General features: G+C 36.3%; 1 protein-coding gene across 1 annotated transcript; it reads left to right on the top strand.

The window, feature by feature from the left end:
• Positions 1-938: 938 nt before the first annotated feature.
• LOC131072569 (phosphoserine aminotransferase 2, chloroplastic) lies at positions 939-2879 on the top strand. The gene has a single exon (XM_058008754.2). It carries the CDS (start codon positions 1125-1127, stop codon positions 2433-2435), a length of 1311 nt encoding a protein of 436 aa, XP_057864737.2. The 5' UTR covers positions 939-1124; the 3' UTR covers positions 2436-2879.
• Positions 2880-16417: the final 13538 nt, after the last annotated feature.

The following is a 16417-nucleotide window of genomic DNA, read 5'->3' as shown; positions in this document are numbered from 1 at the left end:
CTGACAAACTGTTATTAAAGATTTTATTGAACTTTAAATTGTTACATTGAATTTAAGTCAAAGTGAAACAAACTTCCAACATGAGCTTCCCTAACAAGTACTACAATTACACAACCCATACTATACCCTTCTTTACCAAAAACTATATAGGAATTCACATCATTTATTTTATTGACTGATAATAGTTTCTCTGCCAAACTTAGGATGTGCCAGCCCTTAATCCTCCTAGCATTGAATTTGATCTTGATTCTGCTAAGTCCAACAACAATAACAAATGTGTTACTAGCTAGATAAATCTTTTCAACATCAATGCTCTCATAATTACAAAACCACTCTTGATGGAGAATCATGTAGAAAGAGTCTCTAAAATCAATCATCCATGCAAACTCTCATGCATGTATAACCAAGATTGCAACAAACACATCGCCAATATCTTTTTGAGAAGCCCTCAAATCTAAATCATGTGATCCTTTCTTACATATATCTAATACGCTATTAGATATTCTTATATAACGTTATAATACAAATTGTCATCTCAAACAAAACACCTTTTCTTTGAAAATATACAAATAAATAAATCAAAACATTAAAATTTATAAGATATATAATATTCAATTATAATAAAGACTACACCATCTGCCAACATAAAATTAAATAAAAAATAACATTTTTTTATGAATTTAAGAGTACTTAACACCAATGAGAGGAAAGTGGGTAGCCTTGAATATGTTGAAGGTGGAAGTGGTGACCTAACCCAAATGAGAATTTGCTACCTACCATGAAAATGACAAATTACACGATTTTGCCTGGTTGCCTAAGTTCAAGTTGTATAAACCTAGCGTTCACTCCAAGTATCCCAATGAGCACAAGGATTCTTAGCCGAGGATTCTAACTAATATTTAAAAAAATACACATGTCGTTGACCGTAAATTCATTTTTCAAAGACTCTCCAGCAATAGAGTAGAGGAAAGCCCAGGGAAACTTGGGTATTTATAGAAGCAAACATCATTCGGTCTTCTCCACTCTGCAGTCGTCTGCCTCAGATTTTTATATTTTGCCCTCTTTCTTTCTTTAGGCCTGAGATCCAATTTTTTTTTCCAAGCTAATAGTAGTAAGCATATCCCATGGCAGCCTCAATAGCATGCCAGCAAGCCTTCGCGCTCAAAAATCCCTCACAGCCCAAAAATGTTTTGGTGGGTAGTCCATCATATTTCTCAGGAAAGAAGCTGTGTAAACTATCTTTATCTCTGGGAAAAACTACCCATAACCCATGTCATGAATCTTTGGCCATCAGGTGTACAGCAGTTGCACCATTGACTGCTGCCCCAGATCTAGTCGACGATCAGGAAGCTCGTGTTTTCAATTTCGCTGCTGGACCTGCCATACTTCCTGAAAATGTGCTGAAGAAAGCACAGGCTGAGCTCTACAACTGGAGGGGATCTGGAATGAGCATAATGGAGATGAGCCACAGAGGTAAGGAATTCCTTTCTGTTATACAAAAGGCTGAATCTGATTTGCGTGAGCTTCTGAGTATTCCTGCAAATTATGAGGTTCTTTTTCTCCAAGGCGGTGCTTCGACACAGTTTTCTTGCTTGCCATTAAACCTCTGTGGCCCTGAAGATACAGCAGAGTATATTGTGACTGGATCCTGGGGTGATAAAGCCTTTAAGGAAGGGCAGAGGTTTTGCAAGGCCAATCTGGTTTGGTCGGGCAAGTCCACAAAATATACTAGGATTCCTTCTGAGGAGGAATATCAGTTGAACCCAAATGCAAAATACCTGCACATCTGTGCTAATGAGACCATCCATGGTGTGGAGTTTAAGGACTACCCTAAGACCAAGGGGGATAGTACCATTCTACTTGCCGACATGTCATCTAATTTTTGCTCCAAGCCTGTGGATGTCTCTAAGTTTGGGGTGATCTATGCTGGAGCCCAGAAGAATGTAGGGCCATCTGGTGTGACCATTGTTATAATCAGAAACGACCTTATTGGCAAGGCCCAAGCCTGTACCCCCCTCATGCTTGACTACAAGATCCATGCTGAAAACAAGTCATTATATAATACTCCTCCCTGCTTTGCAATCTACATGTGTGGTTTGGTGTTTGAGGATCTTCTTGCTCAGGGGGGTCTGAAAGAAATTGAAAAGAAGAATATCCATAAGGCCAAAATCCTGTATGATGCAATTGATGAGAGTAATGGATTCTATAGGTGCCCTGTGGAGAAGTCTGTAAGGTCCCTGATGAATGTACCATTTACACTTGAAAAGAGCGAGCTTGAGAGCGAGTTCATCAAACAGGCAGCCAGTGAGAACATGCTGCAGCTCAAGGGACACAGATCTGTGGGTGGAGTCAGGGCTTCAATCTACAATGCAATGCCATTGGCAGGAGTGGAGAAATTGGTATCATTTATGAAGGCCTTCCAAGCAAAGCATTAATTAGGTTTAATGGATCCCGTGGATCTCGCTTGATGCGTTTGAGGAGTTAAATAAATTATACTTTCTTACAAGGCTAGATATTGATCTGCTCTGATATAGATTTGTTATAGTGAATTTTCACGCAAGGAGTAAATTTTAGCTCTATTTTCTAGGCCTATGTTGTTGTAATTCGGAATAGCTATAGTTTTTGTTCTTGTCGCCATTTAAAGGATTTTCATCAAAATATGCTTTGATTAGTGCGATTTGAACATTTAAGAATGAGAATTATTAAGAAGAGTAGAATGGAAGTATCTTCTTTGAAATATTTTGCTACGTGCTAGTGGATATCCAACAAATGTATTTGATAATTGTAGTACAGCTTGCAAAGCAAGGCATTTGAAGATTGTTTTGATTCATCTGGTAATGTACAAATAAAATGTTTTCTTAGCCTGCCTTGCCTTTTAACTTATTTTCTGATTTTGCTGTTATACAATTCTTCACTTTTGTCATTTGATCGATTGGGAACACGGAATATGATAAGTCATATAGTAAACATATTAGAATCATAAAATTGATATATTTTCTTTCTGTTTGATGATGATATAGTGGATCTTTATTGCTTCAGGTGAAAACTGGTATTTTGTGTGCTGCATTTCTAGCTTTTTAGTTTGATCTCTTCAAATTTTGTATTTCTTGAAGGATTTATTTCAGAGATTAAGTGATCTATCTCTACTCAATGCCCAAAACTAAAAGCCATGCAAAAGGCAGGATATCTGAAATGTTGTTTCAGGTCCAATTATGAAAGTCACTTGAAATATATAGATTGAGAAAAACCCCAGAAGTCAGCCACTGGTAGCCTTTTGTGGAACTGATAATTAATCTTTCTTGTATTGAATGGAAGGTGGTTTGCAGGACTAGAAATTAACTATAATCATTTGTTGCCACATTAAATAATGAAAAATTGCACGACGACTCTGTAATAACACAAATACCGAAGATATAATAAATGGGGTGAATTATGCTTGCATTCAAGGAGGAGCCATAAGAAGCGTCAGCTCTGTTTTTCAACTTATCTTACATTGTTGTTGCCTGAGCAGTGTTTTCCGGCATATTTCCATTATTGTTTTGAACTAGGGTAACAAGGATTGAAGCTGTAGATCACTAGACTGAAGATCAGTACAACTAGCCAAAGTAGGTGTAAGTGCAGTTGTGATTTTTTGGTCATCAACTGATTAGGGAATGGTCTAATTCTGGCAAGAATGTGCATTGACACTAAATATGCATTTTGAATAGGTCCACAGGACTATGCATGTGAAATCTACATGCTAACTTCTATTTTCAATTTTAACTCTCTGTATGTCAATTCCTCTTTGATATTTTTGTTTGGATTCACATTTATAAATTATAAGATGGATGACACAAATAATATCAATGCTAGATCTTTCACCTGACATTGATCTGCTTGTTACATATAGCTTAAGGATGTGCTAGCATTGTGCCTGGGCTGACAAACAAAAGTCTCAGTGTATACCGTGTACGAAAATTAGGCATGTAAGAAAATCCAAACATTATAGAGAAAAGTTTGCTCAAGACTACCTGTACAAATCACATATAAACTGTTAAGATTCCATGCTAGGGTCTGAAAGTATTTTGTGGGTGTGTGGATGTTGGTTGTCCTAAGATACGTCTAATTGATGTCAATTTTCAGCTGCAGCAAATTGATTTCTCTACAATGCTACTTCCTATATCTACAACAATTGTTGGATTGGTATGTGCTATAAAGTATCTCTGTGTACCATTTGCTGCTGGACTAATGATCCCAGTCATGGAGCTTGTGTGTGTATTATGGTACATTTTGTGTATATCTCTCTGTAATTATTACTTGTTCCATGCTTTGAAGGTTGTTGCTACAAGGGATGTGTTCCAAGAACCTTGGCTATTGTCTTGCGTAGCTGTTCCATTCAGTTTGTTTCTTCTTGTTCTGTATTTTGTATCTTTATATTATGTTATGGGTAGATTGCTTTCTTGAGTGTGTAGATCAAAGGCAAGTCCATCCTGTCTTAACGATCTAAGCATTGAAGCCAGAGGTCAATGAGAGTACAATGAGGAAGTTTACAAAGCCAAAGATAAGATCACAAGGCAGCTTATTGCTCTCAAGAAGGGATCCTTCTGACTGCAGTGTGTTAAGTCTCTGCTTTGCCATGTTATACTAAAGCCTTAAAAGCTTTTTTGTCAAGATATGCAAGCATGGTTTTCAATATATTATTTTGATGCAGACAAATCCTCTGAACCTGCAATTTTAATAACAGAGGAAATTAACACCATAAAACATAAACAAAGAAGAATTTAGGGCATGCACTACGAAACTCTATTCTGAATTCATATTTCTGAGCATGAAAACTTACATCTCCAAAACTAATAAACTCCTACGATTTCAACTCCCTTTTTATTTAGAAATAAACCCTTAAATTACATCTATGCTTTGACATGTTATATTAAAGTCTTAAAAGCTTTTTTTGTCAAGATATGCAACCATGGTTTTCAATATATTTTTTCTTTGAATGTGGTTTTTTTTTGTTGAATACTTGGAGTATAATTGATCTAGGCACTCAATGAATAGCAGTGGTGCCAAAATTCACCTTATTTGGTGCCAGCTCCAAGAATGCAGTCCACATGAAGCAAGTTCTAGTGCCAACATTCTGATTGACATTACCCACGTCATCTCAAACAATGATGGTGTAAACTGCAGTCAGAGCTGCACTTCAAAAATCTCCTGAGTTGATGCCAAATCTGTTCTCTTTCAGCAGTAGTCCCAAAATGAACATGTCCTGTTCGAAATCTCTCTATCCATAACTAAATGAAAGGTGAATCGTTTAAATTTAGCAAGTGTTTCATTTGTAAGTTTTCTATATTATATAAGCACATAATTTATGTGGCTATTCTGTTACCTTGGTTCTCTTTCTAGGGTCTAAGCATTCGGTTACACCCATCTTTCTAAATCTTGTGCAATCAATGAACTGCATGAAGTTTGATTCTTCTGGATGTTGCAGCTTCCGTTTCTTTCATGTTAGAAATTTCTCCCCATAAACCTTTATATGCATGGGAACAGATTTTCAAAGCACTGTAATGAATTCTATCATTTGAAGCTCTACAACGACTAATATATCAAATTGCAATGCCTGCATCAATTATAAGATTAAATTGTCCAAGACTAACCGATGAGTTTCGAGAGTTACATCATGCCCAATTTGAGGCTGTTAACATAATGAGGTGTTAGAGTACTCGGATGACTTCCAATGGTATTGAGATTGATCTATAATTTTAAGTTAGTACTTATCAGAAATTAAATACCAGATTATTTACTTACTGGCAGCAAGTTGAATGTAGTTTTGTGTTAGAAATAATGTGGAGAATCTGTTGGAATGAAAACATGAACCAAACATAGCCATGGAATTTGATTAATCATGTTTTGGGAAAGGGCGTGTAAAAAATTGGAGACTCTGGTTAGGAGGGGCAATGAAAACATGAATGGTTGCCCCAACATTTATCCTTACCACATGGATCATATTATTATCAATCAAGGCTCATATTTTATTCTTCAAAATCATAAATGTTGTCCAGTGACTTAAACTCTGGTAATTACAAAGGGCATTGCAATCAAAACCTTAAGGAACACAGGCCGAAGCATCTAATATTCCAACTGGTGGTAAAATACTCATGTTCACCGTTAATATCGTATTAAAGGGATTGTGAAGCCTAGTAAATTGTTGTTGTATGTGAAGTTTGATGGTATGACCTGATTCCTGTAGTCTAAAAAATGAATTTGATGGTAATCGTATTTGAAGTTGCCCATTATTGACCTTATTACATTGTGCCTAGCATATTGCTCGTGCAATGAATCCTCACTGTCCTCATACAAAGATTTTTTTAGTTATTATTTTTGAAGGATATGGTTGGGGAGATGAAGCAGCATTAGATGAGCCATAATTCAGAAGATTAACAACAATTTTGAGTTCATAATCTCTAATACTTAACACAAATTAGAGAATAAAGTATGATAATTGAATAACTTCATCTTTATTGGGGGAGGAAGTTATTGATAAATAAACATTGTATCTTCTCATCCAGTAAGAAATTGTTCATTCAGGAAAGTGAAGATTAAAATCTTATAACATGGTCATTAGTGTTGGTTCTGAAGTTCAACTATCACATAGACAAACTCTTCATTTCCTTGCTCCTTGTCTCTTCATTTACTTTGGAGGCTTTGTCTACATGATAGGGAAATGGATTCTTCGTAGTATGTACAAAAACTTCACGTATTTGCTGCTGATAACAATAAGAAATAAGTACCCTTCAAAAAAGAAGAAATAAATACCCTGTTTTCCCGTGGATGTAACCATTAATTGACAAATCACTTAATTCATGGGGTTGGTGTGTATTTGCTGTTTTCTAATTGTTCTACCTTCAATCTGCTCCTTTTACTTAAACAATTGTTATCAGAGCAGAGGAAAATTTGAGAAGAGATGGAGGAGGCAGATAAGTGGAGGATTGAAAAATTCTCAAGCAAAAAACTTTGGGATGTGGAAGATGCTATTAGAAGCTCTATTAACTTAGAGAGATCTCAATTACGCCAGAGGGAAAATCCAAGAAGCTTGCTGCAGTGTTCGATGAAGATTGGAACAAATTGGACAAGGCAACAACAACAATTATTCTCTCTATCCAATGATGTTCTATTTAATGTTGCAATAGAGAAGACAATGGAAGGATTATTGGATTGATTGTCTGACATTTTTTTGATGGCTTCCGCATCAAACAAGGTTTCCTTAATAAAACGATTATACGTTTTGAAGATGATAAAGGTAGTAATGCATCAAATAATTTAATACATTGATCGGTCAATTAACTTTTGTGAACATAATTTTGAATGATGAAATCAAGGTCATCTTGCTATAGTACTCTTTACCTAATAGCCGGGAAGGAGGAGTTATAGTTGTTAGCAACACAATATCTGTTTAAGGAAACAAGTTAAAATTTGGTTATGTTGTTGGGATTCTTCTTAGCGAGGACATGAGAAGGAAAAATCAAGGTATATCATCCAGAGATGTCTTAGTAATTTGTAGTAGAGGGAGATCACAAGAATGAGGAAAAAATAACCATAAAAGAAGATCAAAATTCAGCAAGAGATAAAAATCTAAGGGCAGAAAATATTAGTTGCTAGAGTATTGTGGTAAAGAAGGCCACATAAAGAGGAATTGTTGGTCATTCAAGAAGGTTGAGAGTTAGTCAAAAGAAAATGAGGCAAATGCAGCATATGAAGAAGATGCAAGTGCTCTTGTTTTATCTATAGGAGAAGCTATGCCATGGGTGCTTCATTCCATAGCATCGTTCCATGCAACATCACGTATGGAGTTCTTCAAAAACTATCAAGATGGTAATTTTGGAAAAGTTTATCTTGGTGGTGATGAACACTGCGATGTTGTTGGCAAAAGAGATGTTTTATTGAAGTTGAAAAATGGTAACAGTTGGTTGCTAAGGGATGTTAGGCATGTCCCTCAACTCAAGGAATTTGATTTCAGCTGGGTAGTTGGATGGTCAAGGTTGTAGTATTATTTTTCAGTCAATTATGCAAAAGGTGACCAAAGGAGGCCATGGTAATTGCTAGAGGAAGCAAATCAGACACTTTGTAAGTGCTAAAGGGTAGGGTGAAGTGGCAGCTGCAAAGGTAGTTGTGGACAATGATATAGAGCTTTGGCATAAAAGGATCTATCAAATGAGTAAGAAAGACCTTGAGATTTTGCACAAAAAAGGATTAACTTTTGGGGCCGAAAGCAGTAGATTTAGAGTTGTGTGAGCATTGCATATATGGCAAACAAAAGAGGACCAGATTTTCTGCCAAGGCACATGAGAAGAAGTCACAACCATTGGAGTTAGTGCATTCAGATGTTTTTGGCTCCATAGAGGTATCATCATTTTGTGGGTCAAAAATATTTTGTTACATTTTTAGATGCTTGCATTAGAAAAGTTTGGATTTACATGTTAAAAAAGAAAACTAAAGTCTTTGATATGTTCAAAATTTTCAAAGCACTTTGGAGAAAACCAAATGATAATAAAATTAAATGCTTAAAAGCAGATAATGGTGGTGAATCATATTCAATAGAATTTGATCAGTCTTGTGCACATAATGATATTCAAAGGATTAAAATTGTTCCTTTTACACCACAAGAAAACGATGCACCTGAGAGGATGAATATGACCAAAGATGCTGGTTTGGGAAAACAATCTTGGGCAGAAGCTATCAACACAACTCTATGTTTAATTAATTGAAGTCCATTCCCTCAGCTAGATTTTGAAATTCCCGATGAGTGGCTGGGAAAGAGGACTTCATATAATCATCTGAGGATGTTTGGGTGTGAAGCATTTGTTCATATCCCACAGGAAAAAAGGAAGCTTGATGTTATCTCTAAAAGATGCACCTTTGTAACTTTGTTGGAAATAGATATGAGAAATATGGCTACAAGATGTGGGACCCTGTTTCAAAATAGGTCAAACGTAGCAGGGATGTAATTTTCATTGTCTAGCTCCAAAACTAGGGACTCCAACAAAAGAGTATGTCCGATTTGGGTGTGAAGCATTTGTTCATATCCCACAGGAAAAAAGGAAGCTCGATGTTATCTCTGAAAGATGCACCTTTGTAACTTTGTTGGACATAGATATGAGAAATATGGCTACAAGATGTGGGACCCTGTTTCAAAATAGGTCAAACGTAGCAGGGATGTAATTTTCATTGTCTAGCTCCAAAACTAGGGACTCCAACAAAAGAGTATGTCCCATTGGATGATATCAATGATGGAACTGCTATTATTGAAGTGTAGCCTCAAATCTACACCCAACAGATGCAGGGGAGTCCAAGTTCAGCACCACACTTGAGAAACAGTTCACAGAATATTGTGCGACCTTTATTACTTGCTGTGTTGCCCCCAAATGCAACTTTATCCTCTATACAGGGATCTTCACTATTACTACGGGTTGTGGGGGGCTTTGTTACAAATCCTATGTAACATACAAATTAGCCACACCTCACACATGAGCCCTTAAATTTAAAATAGTCACCTTTTTCACGTAGTCAACCACCCTTCATAAGGTCTGCGCCAAGCACTAACTCAACTACTCAACCACCTCGTGACTTAATTCTGCCGCTGAACTATTCTTCTTCTAATGATCATAATAATGTAAGGCAAAAACATCATGCTCATGCTTCTAAGCAGGGAAATTCACAGGTTTCTCTTCCTCAAATTCGTAGATCTACCATGGAGCATAGGCCTCCTAAATATGATGATTTTACTCAAAATTTGTTAATTTATGATCACGTTGAACCTGTCCACATTTTAAGAAGTTTGTGATTGCAAACAATGGATGAATGCTATGAGAGGAGAGATCGGATCACTGATAACAAATCACAGTAGGGATTTAGTGACTCTTCCACCTAACTAGAAAGCATTGGAAAAAGGTGGGCGTATAGATTGAAGGAAGGGGGAAGAAGCGATATAGGGCCCGATTGATGGTCAAAGGATATGATCAGCAGAAGGGCATTGATTTCATCACAAAAATTCATCGGTAGAGAAAATGACTTACATTAGAGTAGTGTTGAGATTGGCAGTTGTGTATGACCTTGAATTGGAACAACTCAACGTCAAAACAACTTTTCTCTATTGTGATTTGGAAGAAGAGTTGTATATGAAGCAACTTGAAGGTTTTGAGAAAGAAGGTAAAGAGGATTTGGTTTGTAAACTGAATCAAAGTTTGTATGGGTTGAAATAAGCTACGCGACAATGGTACTTGAAATTCAATTTTTTTCCTGGTTGAAAATAAATTCACTAGGGGTGAAAATGATCCTGTATATTATAAAGTTTTGGAAAATGGTGAATTTGTGCTATTGTTACTTAATGTTGATGGTATGCTAGTGACAGGAACTACCATGTCTGTTTTTAGCAAGTTGAAATAATAATTGGCTAACAAATTTTCTATGGACTTAGGGGCTACCAAGAAAATCCTTCGAATGGCTATCATTAGAGATAGGCAGAAAAGAGAATTGAGATTATCACAAAGAAAAATATATTGAGAAAGTTTTGGATAGGTTTAGTATGAAGAGTGCTAAGGCAGTACGCACACCTCTAACTGATCACTTCTAGTTATCTGCGAGATGTGTCCTAAGACATTAGAAGAAAAATAGTGCATTGTTCTTATGTTATTGTGAGCGTTATGTATGCAATGGTCTGTACAAGTCCCAACATTGCTCATGCAGTGAGAGTAGTCAGTCAGTATATGAGTAATCCAAAAGAATCCATTGGCAGGCTGTAAAATTAATTTTTAGATACTTGAAGGGTACTGTTGACGTGTTTTTTATGACAGCGTCTAACACAAAATAAAGTTGCCAAACGGTCACTTCACTCTCTCTTGATCAAAGTACGATTGCATGCTAAGATTGCAAGAAGTTCAAACAATCGACTCCAAGGTTCCTTTATGCTATGGACGTGACTCAGTTGGCTGATGTGATTGCTGGTAATCCAAGGGGCCTTACATTTGCATCATTCCTTCACCTCTTTGTTGTGGCTGGAACTCCATCATCGGATATGGCAATTCTGCGATGCAATTGCTTCGAATGGACTAAAATGAACTGAAAGTAAAAGGGAAAGGGTTTAGAAGGATCTAAATCTACTCCTAAGGGTAGTGATAACAATGGATAGTGCTTTGGTGGACAGATTCCAAATAAACCAAGCTATGCTTCGCCAAGATCAACTACAACTCTGCAAGAACCGGTGCAATCTTCTGGGGATGCTAGAGGATTTTCAAATCGAGAAAGTACATTTGAATACCCAAAACGGTGCAATCCAAACGACTATCCACAATCGAACTTAGCACGAATTTAGGGGGCTTAGACTAACTTTACACTGCAATTCTTCTTCTTGGGTGCAATTCTTTGTGGATAAAGGAATTCATCTCTTTGTGCACTATTCATTCTGGCACCCTCCATAAGGTCAGGGTGGAAATTTCTCCTAAGGAAGGAATTCATTGTTTTGTGAATTGTCCATGTCTCCTTTTCAACATCCCTATTTTTTAGGGATCCTCCTAAAATTTAGGAGCTAGGTTCATTGGATGAAGAATTTCACCTCGATTCTGAATCTATAAAATTTTCCACATTTGGTCGGGATTTGGTGTCTAAAAATAAGATAATTGAAAATTCGCCCGAGGGGAATTCTGCTTTTTATTCCTCCTTGACTCCTTGGATTCCATGCCTTAGGCAAAATTTCAATATTTAGCTTGGGTGAAATTTTCACCATGCCAAGGATTCATGGATTTCCCTCCTGTGAATGCCTTCTTGAATGCAGCGCCCCAGCACAGTCTTGGGCGCATTTTAGCCCTATCCATGGATACATGGAATTTTCCTCTTGTGAATGTATTCTTGAAATTAACGCCCCAGCCTAGTCTTGGGCGCATTTTGGCCCTATCCATGGACTAGTGGATTTTTCCACTTGTGAATGCATTTTTTAAATTAGCGCCCTAGCCCAGTCTTGGGTGCATTTTGGCCCTGTCCATGGACTAGTGGATTTTTCCACTTGTGAATGCATTTTTGAAATTAGCGCCCCAGCCCAACCTTGGGTGCATTTTCACCATGTTCATGGATTCATGGATTTTTCCATCATTTCAGGCTCTTCGTCAGGATATATATATATATATATATATATATATATATATATATGAAATATAACATTCTTTTTCCTTTCTTATACTTTATGTTATATTTCATGTATATTGTCAGGATGTTTGAGAGTGGTTTCAAGTCCATAGGAATCATAATGCAAATTCTGGATTTTGGAAGATCTTCCAAATTTCCAGACTTAGTCAAATTTCAGGCCATTTTTGGATCAGGATGACATTGGTGGATTGATGTGAATTTCTGGACTTGGATGATTTTGCATGCTTTCCTCTTCTGGAATAGGAGTTCCAAACTTAACCATTTTTTATCCAACTTGTCTGCCTTCTGACTTTTCCGGATTTAGAAATGGTCTTCAGGAACGTTCAGTCTTCAACGTCTTCGGAGATATTCAACTTTCAGTGTTATCCTGTGAAGATCCTGCCAAAAATAGATTTTCCCAAATAGTAAGGGTTTCAAAATGTCAAGGTTTGGGCAAAATAGGTCAAAAAAGCACTTACTAAAAATAGAACTTACTAAAAACAGTAAGTTTGATTTTTGGCAAAATTAGACCAATCCGGGACTCAGTAAAATCCCTAAAAAATATAAACTTTCTAAAAATAGAAAGTTGCTCCGTTTTGGCTCAAATTTTACTGGGAGGTTCCTTGAAGGGTCCTAATTCCAGTCGTATGTTCAGTTTTTTCAAAACCCTAACAGGAACCCCTAAAATCTAGCATAGAAGGAAAAAACCCTAAAATTCACAAAACGAGTCCTAGACTTAGCCGAATTCGCTCAAACAAAAAGCAGATTTGACCAATATGATCCTCAAACACCTACAAAGCAAAGAGACTGACGAGACTGCTGCAAAAAGACCACAAAAACGCAAGCCAAAAAATCGGGAGGGCCTAAAAAGAAGGGGGTCCCCATTTGCAATGGGGCGATGTGTGAAAATGTCACAACAGGTACACCTCATTATGTTTTGAGGTTTAAATGGAGAAGATGCACAACTGCAAGGTTTTGTTGACTCTAACATGGTTGGTGTTTTGGATAAAAGACAATCGACCACTAGATGTGAGTTCACTTTTGTAGGGAAGTAATTAGCTGGGTTTATAGGTTTTAGAAGGTGGTTGCTCTTTCCACTATGAAAGCTTAATACATTGCACTCACTGAAGAAGCAAAGGAAATGTTGTAATTGCAACAATTGAAAATTGAATTGGGAAGTAAACAATTTCAATTTGTATAGTGACAACAAAAGTGCAATTCATTTGGCAAACAATTCAACAAATTCACAAACAAAGCACATTGATATTTAATATCATTTTATTCGAAGTGTCCTTTGATAATGTAAGCTAAAGTTGGAGAAGATTCATACTAGCCTCAATCTTGTAGACACATTTACAAAGGCTATTTCAAAAAGAAAACTTGAATTCTACAAAGCTTCTTTTGGTATGATTAAAAATGTGATCTAAGTTTGGAAAAATGAGTGAATCTCCTAGCTTAGTTATTTGCAATATGTGTTGTACTTTGAGTGGGAGATTGTTGGTTGTGAAGCCAAACCATCACATAAGAAAAAACTCTTCATTTCCTCCCTCCTTGTCTCTTTGAATACTTTGGAGGCTTTGTCTACATAATAGGGAAATGGATCATTTGTAACATGTACAAAAACTTCATGTATTTGTTGTTGATAACAATAAGAGATAAATACCCTACTTTTCATGTGGATGTAACCATTAATTGGCGAACCACGTAATTCTTGGTGTTAGTATATATTTCTTGCGTCTATTTTTCTTATTGTCTCTATTTTTTTAATTGTTGTTTGGAGTTATTTAAACATTCAATTTAGTCCTTTTACATGATGTATATAGAAATAATTTGACAAGAAATTTGTTATCAAACAAGTAGCATTAAAGAATCTAGTGTGGATCATTCGGCCACTCCTACCATTCTATGATTCGAATCTTGGTGCCATAAGGCTCATGGGAAACAAATAGACCATTAGATTGATATGCAAAGATGCTAGTAAGGTAGAGGATGATGAGTTAGTTCATGAGTCAATTCTTTATAGAGCTTAAAGGGAGAGTATTGAACCAATTTTGAACTTCATGACGTTTGGGCCCATGGGGGGAGGGCGAGGGGGAGAGGGGAATGCAAGGGGTTATGGATCTATTTTCAAGGAGTAGGGAATGCCATGAAGCAAAAACAAATGCTATATAATTAATTGGAATATTTTCTTGAATAATAGTAGGCCCTACTATTTTAGGGTTACAAATTTGAGTAGGTGAAATTAGGACGGGGCTAGAAATTGCCTCACCAAATTCAGATTTTTTTGTAGCACTTGTAATTACAGTTCATTCCACCAACTTCCCTAAATTTTAGAGCTTAAACTTTTAAGCTAAATCACACTTATAAATTCATGGGACCACTTATGCAATTATTTTTATAGAATATTCTAATATCAATAATGTTTCCAACATATTTCTCTTTTGATAGAATATTTGAATATTCTACCAGACACTTCTAACTAAATCTACAATTGGAAGCTTCAAAGGTCATAATATGACCTAGTTCCAATTTGATATTATCCACAAAAAATATTATTAAATTTGATATTATCCATAAAAAATATTATTAAATTTGATATTATCCAAAAAAAAATTATTAAATAAATTCAATACCAGATATTTTGCAAGATATTTTTGAAAGGCTAAATAGGATATAATAATCTAGTTTTAGAATTTAAAATGTCATTTCTTTGTGATATTTTTTTTTTCATAATATCTACTAGTTCCAATTTGATACTGTCCACAAAAAATATTATTAAAGTTGATAGTATCCACAAAAAATATTATTAAATTTGATATTATCTACAAAAAAATATTATTAAATAAATTCAATACCAAATATTTTACAATGTATTTTTGAAAGGTTAAATAGGATATAGTAATCTAGTTTTACATTTTAAAATGTCTACTTTGCGATATTTTTTTGTAGTTTAATTTTTTTAAAAAGTTTTCCTTTTATTGTTGCGAATGAGTAAGGTTGGATTTTGTTAAGTTTTTATGTGATGAAGATTTTGATGTATTTGCATATCAACTTTAAGTAGGCACAATGTTTGTCTTCGAAAACCCCTAAGATAAAAGGTAAATGCCTCACCTCTTCCCTAAAATTGTAGAAAATCATCATGTGAGAACTTTAATATTGTTGGCATTATGTTGTCATTGATGTCAACCGATATGAAATGGTCATCGATAAGTAGGTAGTGGTGACTAGTATGGGTGTAGTAAGTAATGATGTCAACCGGTATGAAGGGTGAAGTGTGTAAGTAGACAAAAAATGTATGTTACTGATACACATGAAGTGCAACATCTACCGGTAAAGTAGGACCACCAACAAGCAAGCAAAGAAGCAAAGAAGAACAAAGGGATGTGATCACCGATAGACAAAGAGAAGTATAATGCAATTGGTAAATGGATTCAGTGGATGGACCAACATGTTTGATGGAAGGCCAAATTGATCCACCAATAGAGAAGAGGTCAGCAAGTATGAACGTCCACCGGTGAAGTTAGGTTATACTGGTAAGGTGTGTTGAAATGGTAGTGAGTCTTGGTTGGTGAAGGATGTCAAACCGACTTTGCAGACTGAGCAGAGGTGGATGTCGACGAGGATGACAAGTGGACACCAGGTGGCGAGCACGTAGAGGTCGGTGAAGTATTCATTGACGCAGTAGTCTGACGAGCAGGTCGACATTAATGAAGAACCTGCAAATCATGGGATGATGGCAGAATGTTGCGGCTCGAGGAAGACAAAGTGGCAAGGTGATTGAACTAACCTTGTAGGACAATCTGATCCTTGTACTCGTTGGCTGAAGGAAACAACAGAGCCATTAAAGGCGATTGACAAAGTAACGCCGAAAAACATGTTGCAGACATCCAAAAATAGAAAACGCACATGGAAAGGCAAAGAGATGGAGGTGCTATTTGATGTGATGCAAATCACCATTCCATAAAAGCAGACCAGATCAGATATGATACAGATTGAGTTGCTGAAGGAAAACCCTAACACGCCACCGTTTGAATGTTGCTTTTGGTGGGAACCCTCATATATAAATATGTGAACTCGAGATTGAGATTAATGGATGCTGGATGCGAGTTGTGAGAGAAAAGTGAGCTTGAGCAAGAAGAGAGACTATTTGCCTAAGAGTTCTTTCACATAGAGTTAAAGTGTGTGTTAGCAGGTTGAACCAGTGAGAGGTTCTAACCAGTAGAAACAGAGTAACCAGTGAACTGTTATAGTCTTAACAATCAAGCATACC

This window comes from Cryptomeria japonica, chromosome 10 (genome assembly GCF_030272615.1).
Source record: "Cryptomeria japonica chromosome 10, Sugi_1.0, whole genome shotgun sequence".
NCBI lineage: Eukaryota > Viridiplantae > Streptophyta > Pinopsida > Cupressales > Cupressaceae > Cryptomeria > Cryptomeria japonica.
This window is presented reverse-complemented; position numbering and strand designations above follow the sequence as displayed.